Raw genomic sequence first — 22,947 nt, 5'->3', positions numbered from 1 at the left:
ATTTACCCACAGAAGGAGAAATCATCCTCAATTGTAAATGTCATTATAATGTTTGCATTTATTCTGATACAATGCTATGGTGTCTGTGGCACATTCTCTCATATTGAACTGTATCAAATGTATAATAAAAAAATGAAAAGGGAGGTTATGTATGTATGTAGCTAACAGCTGGAAAAAACATAGATCTGATTAGTCCTTAAAGAATTGTAAGAAATGATAACCACCAAAGAAAATCCACATTGAACCTGAATATCATGATTCATAAATGAATCACTGATTTAGTGAAAAATATCTATTTGATGAAACACTATTGTGCTGAGAATACCTTGCTGTTTGGCGTATTCATATTTTCCTTTCCTAAAATGTTCTGCTCCCTCACCCTATATTCCATATCACATCACTTATGAAAAGAGAATCTTCAATGCAGTCAAGTAGCAACTGACCAATCAAGTGCTTGGGAACCTAAGTCCAGGGATCCCATCAGAGATGACTCATTTTATTAACAGAGCCAAGAAGAAGGCATTACAGCTCCTATCTGTAAAGGGGAGAACCATGTAACCCAGTGATAGTGGAATGGATCTGAATAAGCCTTGCCTTCTAGTAACAGGACAGGAAGAGCAGCTCTGATGTTCCTTGCTGGTTTAGAGCATTCATTCTTTCAGCCAGGGTGTTGGTCCAGAAGGGAGGCTGAAAGACCTGTCTGCCGTCCAGTAAGGAGATCAGGAAATTAGCCCAGAAGCTTATCTACCAGCACAGGAAGCCAGCAAAGACACTAGCAATCAGTGATGGTAGGAGACCATCTACCAGCCCATCAGGGAGCCTGGGAGTCAAGGTACTTGAGTTAGGATGGATAGCAGCGAGGCGCAGGATATGGCAAGAGTGGTGGTGAGCATCTCAAAGGTGTACAGGAGGGCGAGTACACTTCAAAAATCTTTGCTTGGGCAGCCATATGTATTCTTATGTCATTACCTCAATTATACCATATCTAATAGCTGTAAACAAAGGATTAATTGACTGTAATATATGATGAATATTAAGAATAGCTAATAATAAAGCTGCTACTATAGCACCATCAATGTCTTATTGCAAGACATAGCGGAGGCATCCAACATACAAACAGAAATTTTAAAAACAGGATTTTATCTTTACCTCTTAACTTCCGCTGGAAGCCAGCTTCAATATGACTAGTAATGGTGAGAGCCTGATCGCGGCAACTTTTCCCCAGTCTGAAACCGGCCCGTTCCTTTCTCAGTATGGCTTCAAAGATAGGGATGAAATGGGCCAGTAAAACCCTCTTCATTCACCTGTAAGTTGTGGAGAGGAGTGATATTGGGCATCATTTGATGGTTTCTCACATTTGAGGAGGGAAACGAATATCACCTCACACCAGCTTTTTGGAATCTTCCCTATCAAATGTACGTTAGCGAATAGGTCTACTAGTCATGGCTTGTCCCTTTGGCCCCAAATCCTTGAGGAATTCAGGATAAATGCTGTCCTTACCAGCCGCTCTTTTGCTTTTAGTGGCCATGGGAGCCTTGTTTATTTTTTCTATAGTATATGGGGAAGATAACAATAAAGGGGTGGGGCTGTGTCAGACATTTAGAAGGAGCTCTTTCTGAATCTTCCATCTAGTCAGCTTGTCAGTTTTCGTCTTTGAATTACAGAGAAGGTATGAGGCAACAGCATTAGCCATCACTTTTGGTTGACAGTGTTTTACTGGGTTAGCAGCATCAAGCTTACAGAAACATGCCTAGACTTTGTAACTGGTATGTGTGAAGTCAGGACCCTTCACTGTCTCATTCCATCTCTTCAGGTGGGCAGAGTTCAATGACTATTAGTTCTTTCATGATATCTGGTTCACCACTCTTTTCACACTCTTTTAAGAGTGCTTCTGTTTCCAGCTGCCCGCAAGGAGTACAGGCCTTGCAATAGTTCTAAGGAATGGGGGGAGGGATAGCTCAGTGGTTTGAGCATTGGCCTGCTAAACCCAGAGTTGCGAGTTCAATCCTTGAGGGGACCATTTAGGGATCTGGGGCAAAAATTGGGGATTGGTCCTGCTTTGAGCAGAGGGTTGGACTAGATGACCTCCTGAGGTCCCTTCCAACCTTGATATTCTATTAATGTGTTTTGTGACAGCTTGGATAAGAAGGTGAGGTAGTCAAAGTTTTCTGGACTCGGATGATACAGTGTACCTTGTCTTCAACTTCTGCATATCTTCTGATAGATTTATCCATCACCTTCAACCTGGAATGGAGACATGGGCTGTTGCTCAAGGCATCAAGGCTCATCAGATGCCGCAGCACTATGCAATTCCTAGCCACAGTGTTGAGCAACCGTAGATACCACGTCCTTTTGAACTGGCAGATCAGCAAAGCATGCACCCTCAGTGATTGTCTATCTCAAGTATCCACATTGACTCCTTCACTATTCAACATCTAGAACAGTAACTTACCTGGCAGAATTTTGCATACATTAATATATGCCAGTGACATCGCTCTTGTGGGTACAAGCAAACACCTCACCACGATCAGCGACATCCTCTCAACTGACCTCAAGATAGTGGTGGAATATTTTCAGTGCTGGAAGCTCCATCCCAGTGCTTCAAAGACTTTGGTAATAGCCTTTTACCTAAACAACAAAGCTGCCAAAGAGCCACTTAATATCACCTTTTTCAATCAATGGATCCAAAATGAGCCCTATCTGAAATACTTGTGTGTGACTTTGGGCAGACGCCTGACTCGTAAAGGTCATCTGGAAAAGACATGTAAAAAGATAAAAATAAAGACTGGCCGAATTGGAAACTCACAGGAACATGGGGTGCATATGAGCACACTCTTCGAACCTTGACTCAAACAATGGTATACTCAGCCACTGAATATTTCACAGCAGTCTAGGTAGGCAGCTCACATACCAAATCTCTGGACATGCAGCTCAATACTAGAATGAGAATTATAACTGGAACGTTATAATCAACGCCCATCCAATGATTGCCCACTCTGGCACACATACCCCCACCCAAAATCCAGAGGGACGCACACAGAAACATGAGTACAATCAAACAATGACCAACCTGGAACTTACCAATTAATTAGGATCTCTGGAACCTTCTAAAGACACATGAAATCCTGCTAGCCTTTTTTCGGATCAGACAAAAGCTCTTAAAGCATCTTAATTCAATCCTGAAGCACAATGGAATAATGCTAATGTCCCAAACAACAGGGTCGCCCTTACCCATACGCAAAGTACGCAGCTGTGTAGGGCACCAGGAAATTTGGGGCACCAAATTTTCTGGTGCCCTGCGCAGCTTTGTGCTGCTCCAGCCCCTGCTCCGGTTCTTTCCCCAGGGCCGCCGCTTCTGCTCCAGCTGCGCTGCCAGTGAGTGCTGGGGGGTGGTTACCCCTTGTCCCCCAAGCCAGCCCCCCGCCCCCGGCGGAGGCCTGGAGCCCTCCCGCAGAGGCCTGCCCCCCCTCATGGGGGGGCTGCATAGGACAAGAATAGCTAGGAATGGCCCTGCCAAACAAACACCTGATTGCTTATACCACAGAAAGAACTTCCAGGCTTCAACCTACCCTGGAAATAATGGTCTGCACTGCATCTTTTCAGAACATCACATCGCAGATGCTGTCATTTCTTGCACTTCTGGAAGATGAGACACAATGTGACCGTGGACACCAGTTGCAAACTGGAACACATTGTAAATCAGTGCCTGCTTTGACTGATTGCTGGTGTCATCTCAGACTTAAAACAAGACACTTCTGAAGCGACACATTGGCTCACTGAGCTGTACTTGGTTATTTGAACGTTGCTAATCACCTCTCTTGCCATACAGAAGAAGAGGAATAAGGAATCTCTTAACTATTTAAAAGGTATACTTAATTGGCCTTAATAGAAAAATGTGCTCATTTACAGCGAAACGAGTCTGCGAATGTTTTCAGTATAGAACCAAGGGTTGTGCAAGAATGAGTTGCTTTCACTTGGTTTTTTTGCATGTTAGTAATATTACCAAAACAGTTTTTAAAGAAAAAAGGCAATGTGCTACAAATGTTCATCTGCTAAATACATCTTGTTATAACATTATTATTAGCTCTGAGAAGTGCTGCAGACTTCAGAAATCCCAAAGCTAAGCACAACAACTTGCATGCCAAAAATACACTTACATCATATAATATTAGCAGGAAAGTCAGAGAGGGCAAAAAACCCACTGTTTTTGCCATTTAATTTGATGATAACCAACTTCCTGATTTGTTCCTTTCTTTTGGCAAGAGCATTGTTTTTGTTCTTTGTGTTTTGCCCATAGATCTCCATACAGAATTATCTGTGTACCAAAACCATGCTTTATACTCTACACAGTACAGAAGTCAGAGGGAAATACAGACATTATTGCTATTGATTTCAATACTGTGAAACTTCTAGATTGCCTCCTCTTTATTTTTGGCAAAATAATCATTCTAGCAAACTCTATATTACTACAAAATGCTAACTGTATATACTGTGTACTATGGTTCTTATATATTTTACTCCACATATCGAAGTAAATCTAAAAGCCAGTTCTGGGGAAAACAGGATTTTTTTATTGTGCTTTACTGTTTTTCCAACAAACATATAATAGTCTTTATGCCAAATCCAGCTCACCTTTTTCACATGGATTTCTGCATTATATTCAGATTTGTGACAAATTGGGTGTCTGGTAGTTTTGTTAATTCTGTGTGATAGGGTATCTAATTAAAATGTATATATAAAATTATAGCAGATTGGGAATAGCAGGATTCCTCAAATTGTCTGCAGAAGTGAATATTCATCTCACAAGGAAAATAAAAAACTCACCCCTTTACAGAGTTTTGCCATGTTTGAAACAAATTATATGGAATGTATAATAACTCCTCTATACTTAAATGAAAAATGTTCAAAGCTTTCGAAAGTCTGGTTTTATTTATGTAGAAACTATTAATGTCCACAGCTTGTCTTGAGGGATAAGAGAAATAAATAAATATGCTTGATTAAATATCCTGAATATTAATATTATGTGACTGAGAGAACATTTATCATAGCAAATGTACATAACCCACCAATATCCTCTACTTTTTTAGTATCCCAATGAATTTGGATGTATTATGTATCTAAGGCAAGATACATACTTTTTTTTTTAACTTTACACGTAAATCTGCATATGTACACAACATACGGCAACAACACTGAGACGGATGATATGGAATCTGCCAAAAAACTGCTATAGAGTAGAATTAATGTTAAGAATAATTAAAGAAATATCCTCCATCTTTCTAAGGCCCTGATTCAGGAAAACAGTACTTCAGGACATCACTTGCGCATGTGCTTAAATCCTATTGAAGTCAAGTTAACCGTGTGCTTCAGTTCTCGCCCAAACTGGGACCTAAGGGTAAAAATTTCAAAAATGTCTAAAAGACTATGTCAGCCCAGGTTTTGAACTCAAGCTCAAGCCTAACCCCTCTTCGGTCTAAACACAAATCATGCTAACCCAAGACTTGGACCCAGGGTCGCAGGACCCCACAGAGGTGGAGGGTCCGGGCCTGAGTCAAGCTAGAACCCAGGGTTCAAGCCCTGTCACTTTGCAGTGTAGTTGCAACCCCCCTGAAATTGTGCTCTGGGAGTCCACCAAAAGCAGTGTGGACATTTGGGCTCGGGCTGGAGCCTGGCTCTGAGACCTTCCCCTCTCATGAGGTCCCAGACCCTGAGCTCCAACCCAAGCCCAAATGTCTACACTGCAATTTTATAACTCTGAAGCCTGAGCCCTGTGAGCCTGTGTCAACTGACATGGGCTAGACGTGGGTATTTTATTAGGGTTGCCAACTTTCTATTTGCAGAAAACCAAACACCCTTGTCCTGCCCCTTCTCCGAGGCCACTGCCTCCTGCTCACTCCATCCCCCCTTCCTCTGTCACTCGCTCTCCCCCATCCTCGCCCACTTTTACAGGACTGGGGCAAGATGTTGGGGTGCGAGAGGAGGTGTTGCCTCTGGTGGTGGGGTGCGAGCTCTAGGGTGGGGCTGGAGATGAGGGGCTTGCGGTGCAGGAAGGGCCTCTGGGCTGAGGGGTTTGGAGTGTGGCAGGGGGCTCCAGGCTGGGGCACAGGGTTGGAGTGTGGGAGAGGGTATGGGCTCTGGGCTGGGGGTGCGAACTCCAGGGTAAGGCCAGAAATTAGGAGTTCAGGATGTGGGAGGGGGCTGTGGGAGGGGGTTGGGATGTTGGAGGGGGTGCGGAGTCTGGGAGGGAGTTTGGGTGCAGGATGGGGCACAGGGTGCAGGCGGTGCTTACCTCAGGCGGCTCCAGAAGCAGTGACATCTCCCTCTGGCTCCTAGGTGGAGGCACAGCCAGGTGGCTCAGTGTTCTGTCCCTGCCTGCAGGTGGTGCCCCAGCAGCTCCCACTGGCTGGGGTTCCCGGCCAATAGGAGCTGCGCAGCTGGAGCTCGGGGCGGGGACAGCGCCCCCTTGGCCTCCCCTCTACCTAGGAGCCAGCGGGAGATGCTGACAGCTTCCTGGGAGCCACGCAGAGGCGGGCAGGCACCCTGCCTGCCCTCCTGCAGGCGGCCAACCAGACTTTTAAAGGCCCAGTCAGCAGTGCGGACCAGTTCCGACAGGGTCCCTTTTTGATCGGGCGTTCCGGTCAAAAACTGGATGCCTGACAAACCTATGTTTTATTGCAGTGTAGACATACTTTTTGAGGCCAGATTTTCAAAGCTAGTTGGGCACCTAAAAGTTTCAATAGCTGTCTTTTCAAAAGTGCCTAAGCAAGTTAGGCACCTAACTCTCAGATTTCAATGGGACTTAGGCGTCTAAGTCATTTGAGCACTCTTGAAAATTTTCCCTAAGCTAAGTCGGAAGATCCAGTGGAACTCACACATGAAAGTCATTTAGGATGACATTTTCAAAAGCTCCTAAGTGTCTGACAGGAGACTAGTTTCAAAGTCAACAGCTTTTGTTACGATTTCCACCCAGAGGGAGTGGGAGGTGCATACAAGCCCTGCAAGGAAGGATCTGTGTCACTTTGAAACATATTCTATTGCTTATTAAAACTCTCACAAAGCAGCAAGAATACATACTTCACCTTGTGACAATGCTCTTGAAGCTGATGCGTAAATGAAGGACTATTTTATGGTTAACTGTTGCTTTACTTTAAACAGTTTTTTCTTTTAATGAAGGAAACGTAGAGGCCACTGACTCACCACAAGGTCACAAGGTTAACTCTTCTCATCTGAAAAAGATTTGCTGTATTCTCCCTTCCATTGCCTGGGGTTTAGCTTTGCCCTGAAAATGGGCTACTGTATACTAGTGCTAACCCAGTGGAACAGTAACAACACGGGTAGTTTTACAAGCAATATTGAAACTAGAGCATTATTACAAAGAGAGATAGATGGCTGGAGGAATTAGACATGCTTTCTGCTCTCGTCATGATACGCTGGATTAGATGAACATTGTAAAAAACAGAATGGGAAATCAGTATTTTTTCTACTGAAGGAGTGAGACTCTCTCTCCTGTTCAAGAAAAATACATTTGAGTTTGCAAAAAGGAACTGAAATAATGATTCCAGTATAATAAGATGCATGCAAAATATGATGGTAACTGTGGGTATCAAAAAGGGAAGATTGCCTTTTAAATGAAAGGCAGAAAGGACCCAGAGTTGACAACCCCCCAGGACTGTCCTGGAGTTTCCAGGAATTAAAGATTCATTTTTAATTAAAGATTGTGTCATGTGACGAAAACCTCCAGGAATATGTCCTACCAATACTGGCAACCCTAAAAGGACCCCAAGTAAATTCCGCTTTTATGGCCAAAAATACCCTTTTGCAACCACTGCTTTTGCATGTGTAAATCAGGTGTGTTACTCTCCAATCTGCACATGCAAATGCAAGGGATGTGCCCACAAACGGTTGCTTGTGCAGAATCAGGAGTCATGGTTTTGCAAACTTGGCCCTGTATGTCTTCTTTTCAAAACCACACTGATTCACTGTTACATCTTGGACCTGCAAGTGCATAGAAAAGGGACGAAAGTCAACATGCTGCACTCACAACCCCAGCACAGTGCTTACTTCCATCCCCAGCAGGAGATCTGCCCACTTAGCCCTGCTGGAATGGAGGGCTCTATCTCAGAGTAGCTCTGGGCCCCACAGTGCTGGGGATGCCAGCTGCCAGAAAGTGCAGAACTGTTCTTGCCCAGATCCTTGGAGCATTGCTCTTCCCTCACCTGCTGCTGTCCCAGCAGCTCTGAGATCTATGCACACTACCACTAACTGGGAGCAGAGCTCAACTGCTCCTCCTTGCAGAAAGGCCAGCAGGCTCAGTTGTGACATTGTAGCTAGTGGTTGTGGGCACACCAAGGCTCTGCCCCGCCCTGCCCCTGTGCTGAGCTTCTTCAAGTTCTGCTGCACATGGAGCTTTAGGCGCCTGCCTGGCTGGGGGTGCCATGCAGGCCGAGGCGGCAGCGATGGCAGAGAAGGCAGCTCTGCGCACCCCCAAGTGCTCCCGCTGCCGGAACCATGGCTTTGTGGTGCCAGTCAAGGGCCATACGGGCCACTGCCGCTGGAAGCTCTGCCCCTGCGACAAGTGTGCGCTCATCACAGAGCGCCAGAAGATCATGGCAGCTCAGAAGGCGATGCAGGGGCAGGACCCGGATGCCCCACCCAGAGAGACGTCTCCGCCTGTGGCCTGCACCCCGGTTCATGGGAAAGGTCGGAAGGTTCCTGCAGTTGGCCCCAACACCTCTGAACACAGCAGCCACGTGGCCGGGTGTGAAGGAGCCAAGACCACCCCAGCAGCAAGCAGCAGAACCAGGACCCGCAGGGCACTACCTGCTCCCAGCTCCCCACTCTTCGGGGACTTTGGTAGGGACCAGCTCAGCATTGGGGTGTCTGTTCCTTAGGCCTCCACTCAAGATGATTAACTTCTATCTCTGTGTCCATCTGTCTGTCTGTGTCCATCATTCAGTGTCTGTCCATCTATCAGTGGGTACTGTTGGGTCAGTGTCTGTCCATCCATCGTCCATGCCTGTCTAGTGCCTCAGAAATCTTTAGGTCCCAGGTGTCCTGTTCCCCAGGGCTGTTGAAGCTGCTCTCACTCTACTTCCCCGTTCCGGGGACATGTTTTCAGGCAAGTGTGTTTTGTATGCAGTGCTGCACTTATTGTTGGTTTTGCAAAGTTTCCAAGCTGTGCTCATGGACTTTGTAGCTGTAGGAACCACTGTAGGCAGCTCCTCAGCTTGTTTCCTTGTTGCAAAGATAGATTCGTGCTACTAGTCCTTGTTTAAGAGGGAAATGAGTCTGTGACAAGATCCTGATTATTCAGTAGAGCACCCTGAGCACTTTCTTCTGAGCTGTTATTATTTTTACATTTACAAACACGCCCTCCAGCAAAAGAAAAAGAAAAAAAAACACAGAAAAACAGAAAGTACAGATAAATTGGGGAGTTTCTGCTGGAGTTGTTTAGAGCAGGCATTTTATGGTGGCAACATAAAAAAAGATAAGGAAAGCTCCTGGGCTGGATTTATGTAGCACAGACTACATTTGGCTGGAATCAGTTAGTTTATTTTGTATTTAAGAACAGAAAACAGAATGTAGAGATGGAAAATTCCTATGATCATTTAGTCCATCACTTCTGACATTGTTCTATACACAGTAGAGTATGTAATGTGTGCCTTGTATAATCCATTATTATTATTTATTAAGACTCCCACTGACCACATTAGTCATTCGACTGGGACCCTGGAGAGCTAACAATCTAGGAGACAAGGCAAGAAAGACCAGATGCTCTGGGAGATGGGGAGGAAGGAATCGCTTCAGATAGTTCCAGCCCTGCCTCATCTACCAACGATTATTTTTTATGTGTATGGGCCTCACAGGAGAAGTGGGCTTTCAGGAGGGATTTGAATGGATGAGGCCTTGAGACCCAGATATAGTCTAGTCATAGATGATGGGGATTCCACTACTTTGGAATATCACTTTGTGAACAAGATTTTTTTTAATAGCAAAATACAGTGGTTCTTTGAAAATTAACTCTGTAGAAATGAAACCAAGTGGGTGAGGTAAATATCTTTTATTGGAGCAACTTCTGTTGGTGGAGCTTCAAGCCTCACAGCTCTGCAGGTGACCCGAGGTCAAGAAAGAGCTCTGTGAAGCTCAAAAACTTGTCTCTTCCACCTACAGAAGTTGGTCCAATAAAAGATATTACCTCACCTACCTTGTCTTTCTCATATCCTGGGACCAACTGCAAACAACTCTGTAGAAATGACAGCTATCACAGGGTACAGAGCTCTTTATTCCCTCTCATTGATTTCAGTATTAAATTTTAATACTTGATTTACAAGTCTAAAAGGTGATTATTTTCTAACTGTTGCCACAGGAAACTAGAAAGCTAGCTGTTTGTCATACCTGTTACGGCAGCAGAAGTATTAGAGATTCTGCAATCAGTAGTTTGCTGACAACTTGGTTCAGGATGCATAAGGCAGACTTTGCTCTCCCAAAGCTGTATTAACCCGTCTTCCATCACCGTTGAGCTCCCTTCTTTCCTCCCCAATCCTAATTTTCTAATTTAAAAAAAAAGAAATTGAATAAGAAGTGAATGTAAAACCTAAGGGTCAGATTCTGCCTTCCATTGCACTGGCTGAGGACAGATTTTGGCACCATGACTCTCTATTTCTATTTACCTTCAAACTGTTTGCAGTGATATTTTTGCTTGTTTTTATTTTTCCTCGCTGCTTGTTTCATAGCCCATCCTGCTTTGCCTCAAGAATGTGTTGTCAGCCCAGAATACCTGGAGAGAGAACCTCCAAAACTGTATCCTGGGTACTCTGGTATGTACTCATACCACCCATTCCCCATGGGCTTTGCCATCAATCAGCCCAGCTGCAGAGGAGCACCAGTGTCTCCGGGGATCCCCCTTCAAAGAGGTTTCAGACATGTCCCTAGCAACCATGGACCAGGGAGTGCTGCTCCTCTGTCAGTAAGTAGTGGTTTCTTTTAATTGCTGCTGAACACATTGCTCTTTGTATTGTAGGATGCTATCTTGCCATTAGAGTAGCCATGACAAGTTAGCCTGGCCACTAATTACTTCAGTGGTATCTTGATACATAAGCTGATCAAAACAGGCACAAATAATAATGTTAAAGGTCTGACCTGAACCTAGAAAAATCAAATGGGTTCAAAGTTGTGGGCCAGATTCTGCAAGCCCTCTGTGCTCACAGTTCTTGTCGACTTCGGTGGCATTTGTGTGTGCAGAAGCCTTGAAGGATAAAGATTCGGAGGGAAAATGAACCAATAAAATGTCACCAGTTTGTGTCAGCATAGCTATCACAAAACGTCTCCTGGGTTCCCCAGTGAAATCCTCTTAATATAGCAGGGACTGCCCCCCCAGGACAACTGGCTGCCTGGTGGAAGTTATGGCATAGGAAAGATCCAGAGTGGGACAGATCAGGAGCTGACCAGAATTGGGAGAGGGCAGATCCGGTACGGGAGAAGGCAGTACTACTCCGATCATAGGCACCGAGTTCCTCAGTTCCCCGGGGGAGGGGGAGTGCTCGACCCCTGCTCCGCCCCAGGCCCCACCCCCACTCCATCCCACCCCCGGGAGCACCCATGGAGTCGGCACCTATGACTGTGATTCCCATCTGCTGCAACCCCCTGGGGCTATGACAGGCAGGAGCAATTTAGGGGATCTCTATAGCTGCCCTAGCCTATGTCTTAGCCTCTAGCAACAGCAAAATAGGAGCAGCAAGAATAACTTCTCTTCTGCCACTGCATGAGACAGGGATGAATCTGACCCTAAAATTGTAGATCCGTGTTTAAATGTTTCTTGCTATCGCCATATGTATGGTATCTTAGGTCACTGTGGCAAAAACCTGACATCTGAGACACTGCCAAGCAGCCTTTTTGGTTGTTGTTTTTTTAAAATAAAAATATTTTAACAATTAACAGAAATGGGATTAGCAAATTTAAAAAAACAAAAAAAAAAACAGTTAAAGCAGTGTTTTGTTTGGATTTAAATAAACTGTGTCCCCCTGCATGTTTGCAAGCCAAATGTGCAGCAGTGTGCTACTGCGTGGGAATCAGAAAGTGGCACTGACAAGAAACATGAAAAGTGAAATGGACTAATCGACTTAGGGTCTCCCAAGTGAGAGAATTGCAAAAAAAATTTAATTCTTTTTTTAAAAAATTAGCAGCATAAATGGTGAAAAGTATATGCATTTTCCCACCAATCTAAAACAGTTATGCATTGTTAATCACACAGGTAAGAATAATAGTAATAACTATTTATACCTATAGTGCTTTTCATTAGTAGAGCTCAAAGTGCTTTACAAAGGAGATCACTATTATTATCAATAGCTTTTCACAAATACCAGTATATGATAAAAAGCCTGTACTTTCATATTTTTCTGTATTAATTTTTTGTATCTTTCTTTTGGAAAGGGAGGAAATCTCTCTGGTTCCCCTTCATTTTTCTTTTATTCCTCCACCAAATCCTTCAAAGAGGGTTTAACTCGATTCCCAGCAGAGCCTATGAATCTTGCTTCTGTGTGAGACTGAGGGGTTGCTTTGAGAGCAACAGTGTGTGTGAAAACTTTGCCAACCAGTTATGGCACAGTAGAGGGAAATGTGATGCTAAATAGTGAGCTTTCTGCTCTTCCCTCTGCTGCTCTGGAAGGTGGGAGTAGAGGCCAGGTTAAAAAAAAAATCAGCAGAAAATTTCAACAAAAATGGAAAGAAATTAGCTTTTGTCTAATTTCATAACAGACATTTGATTTTTTGGCAAAAATTCAAAAACAAATTTCAATAAAAACTGAAATATTTTGATTCAGAAATGCTGTTGTGGTGTCTCATGGGATTTGTATTTCAGGTGCTCCATATTCCCACTCTCATCTATAGGCTGGGCTCCCTGGTTGAACAACATCTCTCACAATGACTCTGGTCTCCCCTGTAGGGGGATGCACTACCTTGGTGCATCATGGGAGGTGTAGTCCCAAGGAGCACTGCCCTGAGAGGAGAATGGGGACATGGGAATTGCAGTACATTTGCTTATGAGGCGCTATAGCAGCATATGTAATTAAAATATTTCTGGTTTGGGGCATTTGGTTTGGAGCATTGGTTTCTCAACAAAAATTGAATTTTTTTGCAGAAAGGAGACACTTTACCTGAAACAATGTGTTCTACTGAAAATTAATTTTCCATCAAAAAACAGTTTCAACAGAACATTTTTGAACAGCCTACTCAGAGGTCAGCTGGAGGGGGAAGCTGGTGAGGAATGGGTCAGCGGGGAAGGGAATCTCGGGAGGCCCAGAACCCAGGCTGCAACCTGAATGTCTACACAGCAATTAAACAGCCCCATAGCCTGAGCCCGACCCCATGAACCTGAGTCAGCTGACGTGGGCCAGCCACCGGTGTTTAATTGCAACATAGACATACCTTCAGAATTGTCCTCAAAGGAAACCTGCACATTACCTTCAAAAGATTAGCCTGGGAGCTTAAATTCAGAACTTTGCTAGACCCTTAAGATATGTCTACACTACAGAGCTTACAGCAGCACAACCATACCAATGCAGCTGTGCCACTGTAAGATCTCTTGTAGCCGCTCTATGCCGACAGGAGAGAGCTCTCCCATCGGCATAATTAAACCACCCGCAATGAGCGACGGTAGCTATGTGAGTAGGAATAGATCGCCCGCCGACACAGCACGAAGCACACTACCACATATGCTGGCATAATTATGTCGCACAGGGAGATGGAACAGTCACATCCCCAAGCGACACAAATTTTGCCAACATAAGTGGTACTGTAGTCAAGGCCTAAGAATCTTGGACTCCATAGAAATACTGATTTTATGTCTCATTATAACCATCTGTAACCTACTAACCCATCTGTGTCATATTACTGCAGAGGTGTTAATAGCCTACTCCATTTTGAATGGTCCCTTGCAACATGTGTTAACCCCTCGCTTAACAATCTGCTCCTCCTTGTATTTAGCTTTGACGCTCTGATTACCTTTCCCAGCCCTGAAGAGCCTGCTGTAGCTCAAAGGCTTGTCTCTGGGCTTATCTACACTTAAAAGGCTACAATGGCACGGCTGTGCTGCTGTAGCGCTTCAGTGTAGATGCTGCCTACGCCAGGGGTTCACAACCTTTTTTTACCCAGAAACTTTTAAGCTTTTATAGACAAACCTGCGGACCAACAACCAGAGGGAACGTGTAGAGGCGTGCTCCCAAATTTCTGCCTTCCATTTGGCCCTGCTCCCTGAAGTGCTGATGTAACAGAGCAGAGAAGTGGTATGTCTCCTTGGCTAGCTGCTGCCTGTTCATGGAGTCACTGGCTGCTAGGCAGACCCGTCTGATGGCAGGGGGAGATCTCTCTTCAGCAGTGACACTGCAATTTTTGATTTGCGCCCCACCCCCAACCCAGACAGGCTGGGTGCCCTCTGAGATGAGTCGAGGGGTGGCAGTGGCACTCCCTCCCCAAGTCCAAGCCCTGGCAGGTGAAGCCCAGTCCTTGGTTGCACCCCTGAAAACTGCTGTTGAGAATCAGTGTCTATGTCAAAGGGCGGGGTTTTCCCTTCAGTGTAAGTAATCCATCTCTCTGACAGGTGGTAGCTAGGTTGAGAGAAGAATTTTTCATTCACCTTATGCTGTCTACCCATGGATGCAGGTTGGCTTAACGACACTGCTCAGGGGTGTGGATTTTTCACATCCCCTGACCGACATAGTGAAATTGACCTACTTTTCTAGTGTAGAGCAGGCCTGTCTCTTCCATCAACAGACGTTGGTCCAGTACAAGATACTGGACCCACTTTGTCTTTCTTGAATCCAATTATGCATGCATATAAGTACCTACTTCCATGTGTTACTGTGCCAGTCTCCAGCCATTGCTAACAGATGCTCACTTTTATGAGGACATCAAAACAAAAAACAAAACAGGAAACAACTGAACTGCGGATTAAAAGTGGCTCCTGCATGTGCACAGTAATGACTGACTTTTCATACATTTTCATACGACCCATTTGGCATTAAGGATCCCTAATACAAACCAGGAAATAAGTCACCAGCAGCTGCTGTTTTGTACCTGGAAATATGGATTTTAATTCAGTGTCTCATTAATAACAAGCGTTTCCTGCATTTGTTGTGTTCTATGCTGCAGGTGTATTTGGGACAAATCATTAAGTCTTTACTCAGACACTCATATTCCATTGCTGGTGTAAAACTTATATTCGACAGGTAGGCTGCCTTCAATGAAGTTTTGCCTGAATAAGAATTCTGTGATTTCCCCTGTAGCAGGGTTTTAACAATAGAAAAACAAACAGAAAAATACTGACCAGTGAAGTAAATTATGGCCTTTCATTTTAACATATCATATGTAATGCCACTGATTTCACTGCATGTGGTCTGGAAGTGAGGGTGGTGGTTTGATAGGGTGGTTAAGGCAATATCTGGACTGAAGGAGCTTTGTTTTATGTGTTCGTGCAGATGCAAGATGCAGGTGGAGATTTCCAACAAGGTTACTACCCTACCCTTCCTCAGTTTATACCTCCGGGCTTTCTGCCAGGGATTCACTACATTCCACCACCCCTTCCACTTCTGGCTGAAACACCCAAGGAACCATCTGGTAAGTAAGTGCAAGGTGAGCGATATTATGCATGAAGCATATCAGATCTCAGGGAGCTGTTTTATGTGGTAAAATGTCTGATGTGTCCTGCTAATTGGTATGTAAAATACAACAAAAGCTCTCAACTATATTGTTTTCATTTTTGGTTGGTAAATTCTGGGCATTTGTACCTCCCTTACTGACTATATCATGGCCCACTAAAATCAACAGGAATTTTGTGCCTGGAAGGACAGCAGAATTTGACCTTTATTATCTGTAATAAAACCTCTCCAATGGCTCTAATTTTCATCCCAAAGTGGCATACATTCCACACAAATACAGTGGCCTCTCACCGTTGTAGTTGAAAATGATGTACATCAGTCACAATAATTTCTTCAGAAACTGAGATCACAGAAAGTTGTGCACACCAAAGGGCTATATCCCACAGCAATTTACATTTTCTGCTTGAATAATTTTTTATATTCCTCAGTTTGGGTCTTTGTCACATGTTGCGTCCCACATTTGGGGCATGGCAGGTATGTCTGTAATGATTTTTTTAAATTTCGGACAAGGTTTCTATCCAAATACAGCCATTTGTGGCCACAAGAGGGAAGAACTGCTCAAAGAATAAATCACCAGTATCAATAGAATGAAGCACTTGGGTTATGTCAAGCTCTAGTTCAAAATATTTGTATGTGCACTTCTATATTTCAATGCTTGGCTTATTAGAGAAAAATGAGAATCTGATTAAATGCCGTGTTCTTGTGACAGATGATTTACAAATAATATCCCTTTCTTACACCTATTGGGAAAAGTCCAGTATCTCTTGAGTAGAGGTGAGGAGTAAACAGAAGAGTACATCATCTTCATTGCATCAAATAATAGTGATTGTGGCTAGTCATAGCATGTGGGACAGTTGAGAGTTTGTGAGGATTTTTACTGTAATCGTCAACATTATTTCATTTGAATCAATCATTAGAGACAGAGATGGACCCAGAGAGCGAGGTTTGGTTTCAAACTTTTCCTGGGTTTGGGGGTATTTGTTGGATTAGAAATTCCGGCTCAGGCCAGTTTCAGGGATAGCCTAAGCCATAAAGGTCAGCTCTTGAATCAAACTTTCCTAGAGTTCCAGTTAGAAGCCAGCCTGAATAGTCAGAAATTCTGCACTCAGCTACCTGCCTGGAGCTCACATTGAAATCAGTGGGACACCCCAACATGTACCTGACAGTAGAATTTGATTCTAAGTACAGGACTTCCTGGTATTTATCTTAAAGGGCCAGTGTCCTCATTTAGCACTTCTTTGTGGCTTTTTCTTTCAGGGTGAGGGATATAGGGAAAATTGACTCAGCCACATTGTACTTCAGCTTCAGGGGGAGTAGGACTATCAACGGTGAATCAGTGAGGGATTATTTCTGTAGGTTACAAAATAGCATTTCAGCAGAAGATACAGAATGAGAGGGGCTACAGTGAAAAGGGGCTACAGTGAAACTAAACAGTGTTTGATCCCATTTTTCAAGATGCATTTTGTTCTGGTTTCAAATCCGGTGAAAGACTAATAAATAGTGAAGAAACAAAGTGCAAAACCCTCTGAAAATCAGAGCAGACAGACCCATAGGGATCTTGTCAAGTTCAAACTTACTTTGTTAGATCATTTGTCCAAAGGGATCTGCTGGACTCAGGTCAAACTGGGGCAGTCAAGGTGACAGGGGCTCCTCCTGTAGTCTTTGGCAAAGTAATTAGGAGAAAATTGATACAGAAAAGTATGGCAGGAAAAAAATATGCCACTGAGCCTCTGGCCTGATGGAAATTCCAAGACAAAGGGAGCTACAAACATCATAGCAGAAAAGGCTTCTCCTCGGCTAACAACAGCTGCTGGAAAGTCTTGAATCATAGGCCTTCCAGCTAAATGACCACAGTCTGTATTCATTCCTAAGTCAGGTTTTATAATGGTGACTTGTAATATATACTATGTTATTATAAAATTTAATATCACAGTAATTCTTTTGACATAAGAGATACTACGCTGTAACTCTTGCTAACTTTCCCAATTTGCCCACCAATGCTCGTGCTGAGTAGTATCTGAGGGCAGAAGCCGTTAACAGGTTTTTTTTTCTTTAAAGAACAGTGCTGTGTTGGCGGAAGAGCCACTTATTGGGGATGGATTAATTAAGTTGATGGAAGTGCTCTCTCCCTTCTTCTTAGAGCAGCTACACTAGAGAGTTTACAACTGCGCTGCTATAAGCTCTCTAGTGAAGCCACAGCCGAAGAAAGAATTGTCTTATGTGGGAAAAGGAGAGAGCTTTAAATACAAACTAGCAAGTCAACATTATGAATTAAGGACTGAGGTCTCCTACTTATTTCCTTCTGTTTCATGTTCTGTTTATTCAGTCAAGGCTTTTGCACCTTCAGAATTGAAAAAGTGTATATAGTAGGCATGCGATAAGGCTCACTGTCATCAAGGCTGTAAAACAGCTCGCATTACAATCCTGTTTTCATATGCGCTTAAATTCCTAAAATACTTGCCAAGAGGGAAATTCATGCCCTTTGCCATTTTAAAACAGTCTCGCTGCACTTCTTTAGACCTGGCTGCAGCAAAATCAGCTGGTGTTTGAAATATGAACCATGACCTAGACAGTCATAGTCCTCATGATCTCAAGTGCCTTTGACTTGGTTGAGGGAAAAACTGGTTTGGATTAACTAAAGTTATTTTATATTGAGCATTCACAGCTAAAAATTTTGAGTTCTATTGGATGTAATGTCAATTTAAGTGCAATTTTAAAAAGCAATACAGTGTTATATTCTGCTTTTGTTTTAGCTGGCACCACTGATAGCCGGGATTCTGGGGTGATCTGTGAATGCAGCCAGCCATCTCCTCAGGAAGAAACCAATGGAGACCATGCCACGTATTCTAAACACTAAATGTATGTACGTGTACTAGGGAACAGCTGCGGAGCATGCAGCACTCTCTCTCAGAGAGAATATCATTAGTTAATCTTGGGCTAGATTGACACTAGCCCTAATGCAACCACACAGGGCAGAAGAGGGAAGTCCCCTACATCACTTCACAGTTGCATTAGGGCTACTATAAACACAGTTCTGGCTCCCTTGCTGCGTACAGCCCCAGGGCTGCCATTGCTCCACTGGCTCCTACCTTACCAACTGGCAAAGCTTTCCCAGGGTTACAGTAAATTACTCCCTTCTGGAGCAAGTGGAGATGAGGGGAGGAATTGTGACTTCAAGGTACAGTTCCTTCCCTGAGGCTTCTCTTGGGGCTTGTCTACACTACAGGTTATGTTGGTATAAACTTATGTTGCTCAGGGGTGTGAATAAGCCATTCCCCTGAGCAACTGTACATTATACTGATGTAAGTGCCAGCGTAGACAGGGCTGTGTCGCAGGAGAACTTCTCCTGCCGACATCACTACTGCTGCTCGCGGAGGTGGTTTTATTATGCTGATGGGAGAGCTCTCTCCCGTCAGCACAGAGCACCTTCACCAGACGCAGTGCAGGAGACTAGCCCTTAGTGACACCCCATGGTTGGGGGCTGAGCATAAAGGCTCAATCTAGCCCTTTTATGTTTAAGGCATTGTTCAAAGGGACATTGTTTGTAGATCTGTTTGCTACCACAAAAAGCTGGTTCTGAATATTGTGGAACAGTTAAGTGATGAGATTTAGTGCCTGAAAATTGGGTGATGGGGAGAGGAAGGTTTTGGCAGCTGATACATGTAGCAGAGTCAGGGCTTGATACACTGGAGTTCAGGTGGGCTTTGGAAGCGTAATAGGTTAGGGGGACTTGTCAGTGAGGCAGTGGAAATAGTTTTGGGGAGGGTCTGATCTTCTATACTGATATCCAGGGCCCCCTCATCACCTTCCAGATGAACTCGAGGCCCTGCTGCCTTTACAGGGCACATTCACTTTAAATTGTGAGCATGATGGCACATAGTAAAGTCTGGTCGCTCAACCTCCAGGATTTTGTGTGCCCGAGACACCCTGTACATCAGTTCCAGGGAAACACACTATGCTGGGAGCCCACACAGTGGAAGCTGGCCACCAGATTTGATTTAAGGGGGTGTATGGGTTGCCCAATATAAATGGATTGGAATTGCACGGTGAACTACATAAAATGTGGAGAGATCAGCTAGCCAACTAGTTATAAAGTAACTAGGGCAAAACACCAGTTTCAATAATAAATCAGCTAAACCAGAACGTATCATCATCGATGGACAATAATGTTTGAATAATAGTGAATGGAGCATTCCTCTTTCTGTACTTTCTCAAGAAAATGTGTTTTGTAGTGAGTAGATCAGTTGTTAGTGTTTGAATTGATTTTGCATAATTAAACACGATACATTAAAATGTTTTGTTCTGTACTTAAGTTTTGAACCTTGTACATTTATAAATAATTACTCTAGGCAACTTTTAAACGTTCCAAAGAACAATTCTATATAACAAACCAGCCTACAATGCTATTTAGTCTTGGAAATGTTGCTTCTGCAGTCTTTGAATGCTATTATAGAAGTGAAAAATAAGAAGGCAAGATAAACAGTCTTCCATTTCTTCTGTTTGGTATATGTGCTAACAATCTTTTGCTAAATGAGAGCTTTAAAGGAACTAAATTCAACTGCAAAATCACTTTACTTTTTAAAAATGTAGTAAAATAACAGTTCAAATGGTTTATAGCACTCATGGAAGGTGTTTGGGGAGCTACAAATGGAGACAGCATTATTTTGAATTGCCAAGAGGAAAAGGTAAAAACTTGTTTTCCTATAATGAATAACTTGCTGTACTGCACAATATTGGCCAGATTTTCAAAAGATCTGAGTACCCAGCACAACAACTGGAACTGCTGCATGCTGAGGACTTCTGAAAATCTGGACATTTCTTTTAAGAATCTACATGAGAGCTGAGTTCTTTTGAAAATCAGGCCATCTGATTAGAATTGCCAATAACACCCATAAAACAAGGTCATCTATAGTTTTTACATTAAGATTAAAGGCTATATTAAGGAGTGACAACATACAAACAGTGTAGAATACAGTTTTAAGCATTGTTACAAATATTTTTCATAATCCACCCTCCATGTTGTATTTCACTCTTTAAAACACAGAAGCAAGATAGACTGCAGCACATTTCATTCAATGACTGCAAAGCACTGTCACTGGAGATTTACAACACTGGCTCTGGTACGCTTGTCAAGGAGAAACTTTTGTCATGGCTGCCTACTCTTCTTTGCTTCATTTGGGTGGGGGAAATCACACAGAATGATTTCCCCGCCCCCACCCCCTGTGGTACTATGGAACAGGTATAATGAGGCATTAATATGAGCAAACTCTTGTCTTTCAGAAATGTAGCACCATCCTGGCTTTTGAACTCCAAGCCTGAAAAAAAACACTTAGCCCTGATCTAAATCACAATGAAGTCAGCTTGAATCATTCATTTGACTTCAGTAGACTTTGAATCAGGCCCTTAGATAAATTTCCATTAGAAAAAAAATCTAAAAAGGAACTAAGCCATTTATGTGACCAGCCAGCTTTCTGTAGACCAACAGCAAGTGTCCTGCTGACCATGATTTGGGAAGCTGTTGATTAGAGCTTCCTCCAAGTAGTCCAAGAAGAGAAGAATTTCCATTAATTTTTCCCAGTATCTGCTGTAGCTCATTCCAGGTCACAGCCATGCAGGTTGGACTGCTCAGAATGGCTCCCCACCAGACTCATAGTGATCTCATCACCAGACAGGAGGCTGGAGAAGAAAGTCAATAGAGACAGTCTCAGTTGGAGAGACAGTTAAGTGTATGGTAGATAAAAAATTTTTAAATAAAATGGGCCAAATTCTCCTGGCACTTAGTAGGGTGCTATTTCCACTGAAATCAATGGAGATTGCACCCATATACCTGCACATAAAATATGACCCAATACACATTCTGGATATGTTAGCAATCTTGCCACATGGGGCTTGAACCTGCTTCTATTGAGTCCATGGGAGTTTACACAGGTGTATCTGTGGGAGTGGTACTATGCTCTTATTTACCTTTATTTTTATTCCCTTCCACTCATTCACAGTGAGGTTATTTGTTGACAAGACTCTTTCGTTCTAAACCACTTAATTTTTGGAAAGCTTACCTCCTGGTGCTGACATTTCTCATGCTTAGTCTCATCCCAAAGGAGAACTACTTAACACACATATTTTATTTAGGAAACATTTGTACACAATCCCACCAATTGCTTTTGTGTTATCTGAGAAAACACATTTAGTTTTTCCACACTTTCAGGAAATTTATTCAGCATTTCCTTTGTGCTCACTATTATACTAAAAATCAGGGTAAATTGGTAAGAGATCCACAGTGAATGACTCTTTAGCTGACAATGGGAATTATCTGGAGATGTCATGGCATTGGTTCTGCCTTCCATTTTACCCTCACCTGACCCTCTTTTAACCAAAGAAAGAAAAGCTCATTGTAATTGGTATTTTAACACAGTAGGTTTAAAAGGTTCCTCGCCAAATCACTGCAATTCCAAATTTAATATAAACAAGTTTTCTTCTGATTTTTTTTTTAAAATTAATCCACTGCTAGGAATAATGAAACCAGTTTCAGCAGGATGGAATGGTTTGGACAAGACAAATCACTAGAAGGCCCTTCCAATCCAAATAATTCTATGATTTTTATTGGTTTATGTTGGAGCTGAAACTGCACAAATGCTGGTCAAGTTAACAGAACTTAAATTTTTTTAATCTATGGCACAGCACCTGCAATCCTTCCGCAAGCAAAGCTACCATGGACCGCAGTGGGAATTGCGGGCATGAAACACACTTTCAGGATCATTATGTTTCTATGCATTTTTAGGATCAAATCTTCCATTGTGTGCACATTTCTGTACCTGCACTTTTGAAGATGTGGCTCTTAACATCTGACATGTTTCATTCTCTGCTACAAACCACTGTCATTCTGTAATGAATGAAATGCTAATGATTGTTTACATACTGTGGGAGATAAGTTAAAATTACAGCCTTGATGCTTCAAACCTTACTCACACAAGTAGTCCCATTGCTTTCTCTGGAACAACTTGTAAGAGTATAAAGGCAATTGATATGAGTTTAAGCTATGCAAGACTGGGCTCCAAGTTTTGTACAAAGGTGTCTGTGACATTGTCCAAAAGCTCAGAATATCGTAAATTTGCTTCTGCATTTTCTGTAGGAGCTTTGGGGTAAGAAAAACAACCTAACGGTTTCCAAAAAGGGGAATAGTATTTGCATTCAGCAAACATATGTAAAAATCATTTATCACTGTTTAAGTGCCATGTATTAAGAGTAGACTGCAAGATGTTAACATTCTGCAGTGTCAGTTTTGCTTCTGGACTACGGC

General features: G+C 43.1%; 1 protein-coding gene across 1 annotated transcript; it reads left to right on the top strand.

The window, feature by feature from the left end:
• Positions 1-8,435: 8,435 nt before the first annotated feature.
• Positions 8,436-19,955, top strand: DMRTB1 (DMRT like family B with proline rich C-terminal 1; the record flags this gene model as incomplete). The annotated part of the gene is made up of 5 exons (XM_084636638.1): positions 8,436-8,853; positions 10,734-10,966; positions 15,471-15,613; positions 16,908-16,986; positions 18,307-19,955. 5 exons carry the CDS (start codon positions 8,436-8,438, stop codon positions 18,505-18,507), a joined length of 1,074 nt encoding a protein of 357 aa, XP_084492764.1. The 3' UTR covers positions 18,508-19,955.
• Positions 19,956-22,947: the final 2,992 nt, after the last annotated feature.

Source organism: Lepidochelys olivacea, assembly GCF_965140295.1.
Source record: "Lepidochelys olivacea isolate rLepOli2 genome assembly, chromosome: 8".
Lineage (NCBI taxonomy): Eukaryota > Metazoa > Chordata > Testudines > Cheloniidae > Lepidochelys > Lepidochelys olivacea.
The sequence above is the reverse complement of the archived record's forward strand: the minus strand, read 5'-3'. Positions and strand labels throughout refer to the sequence as shown.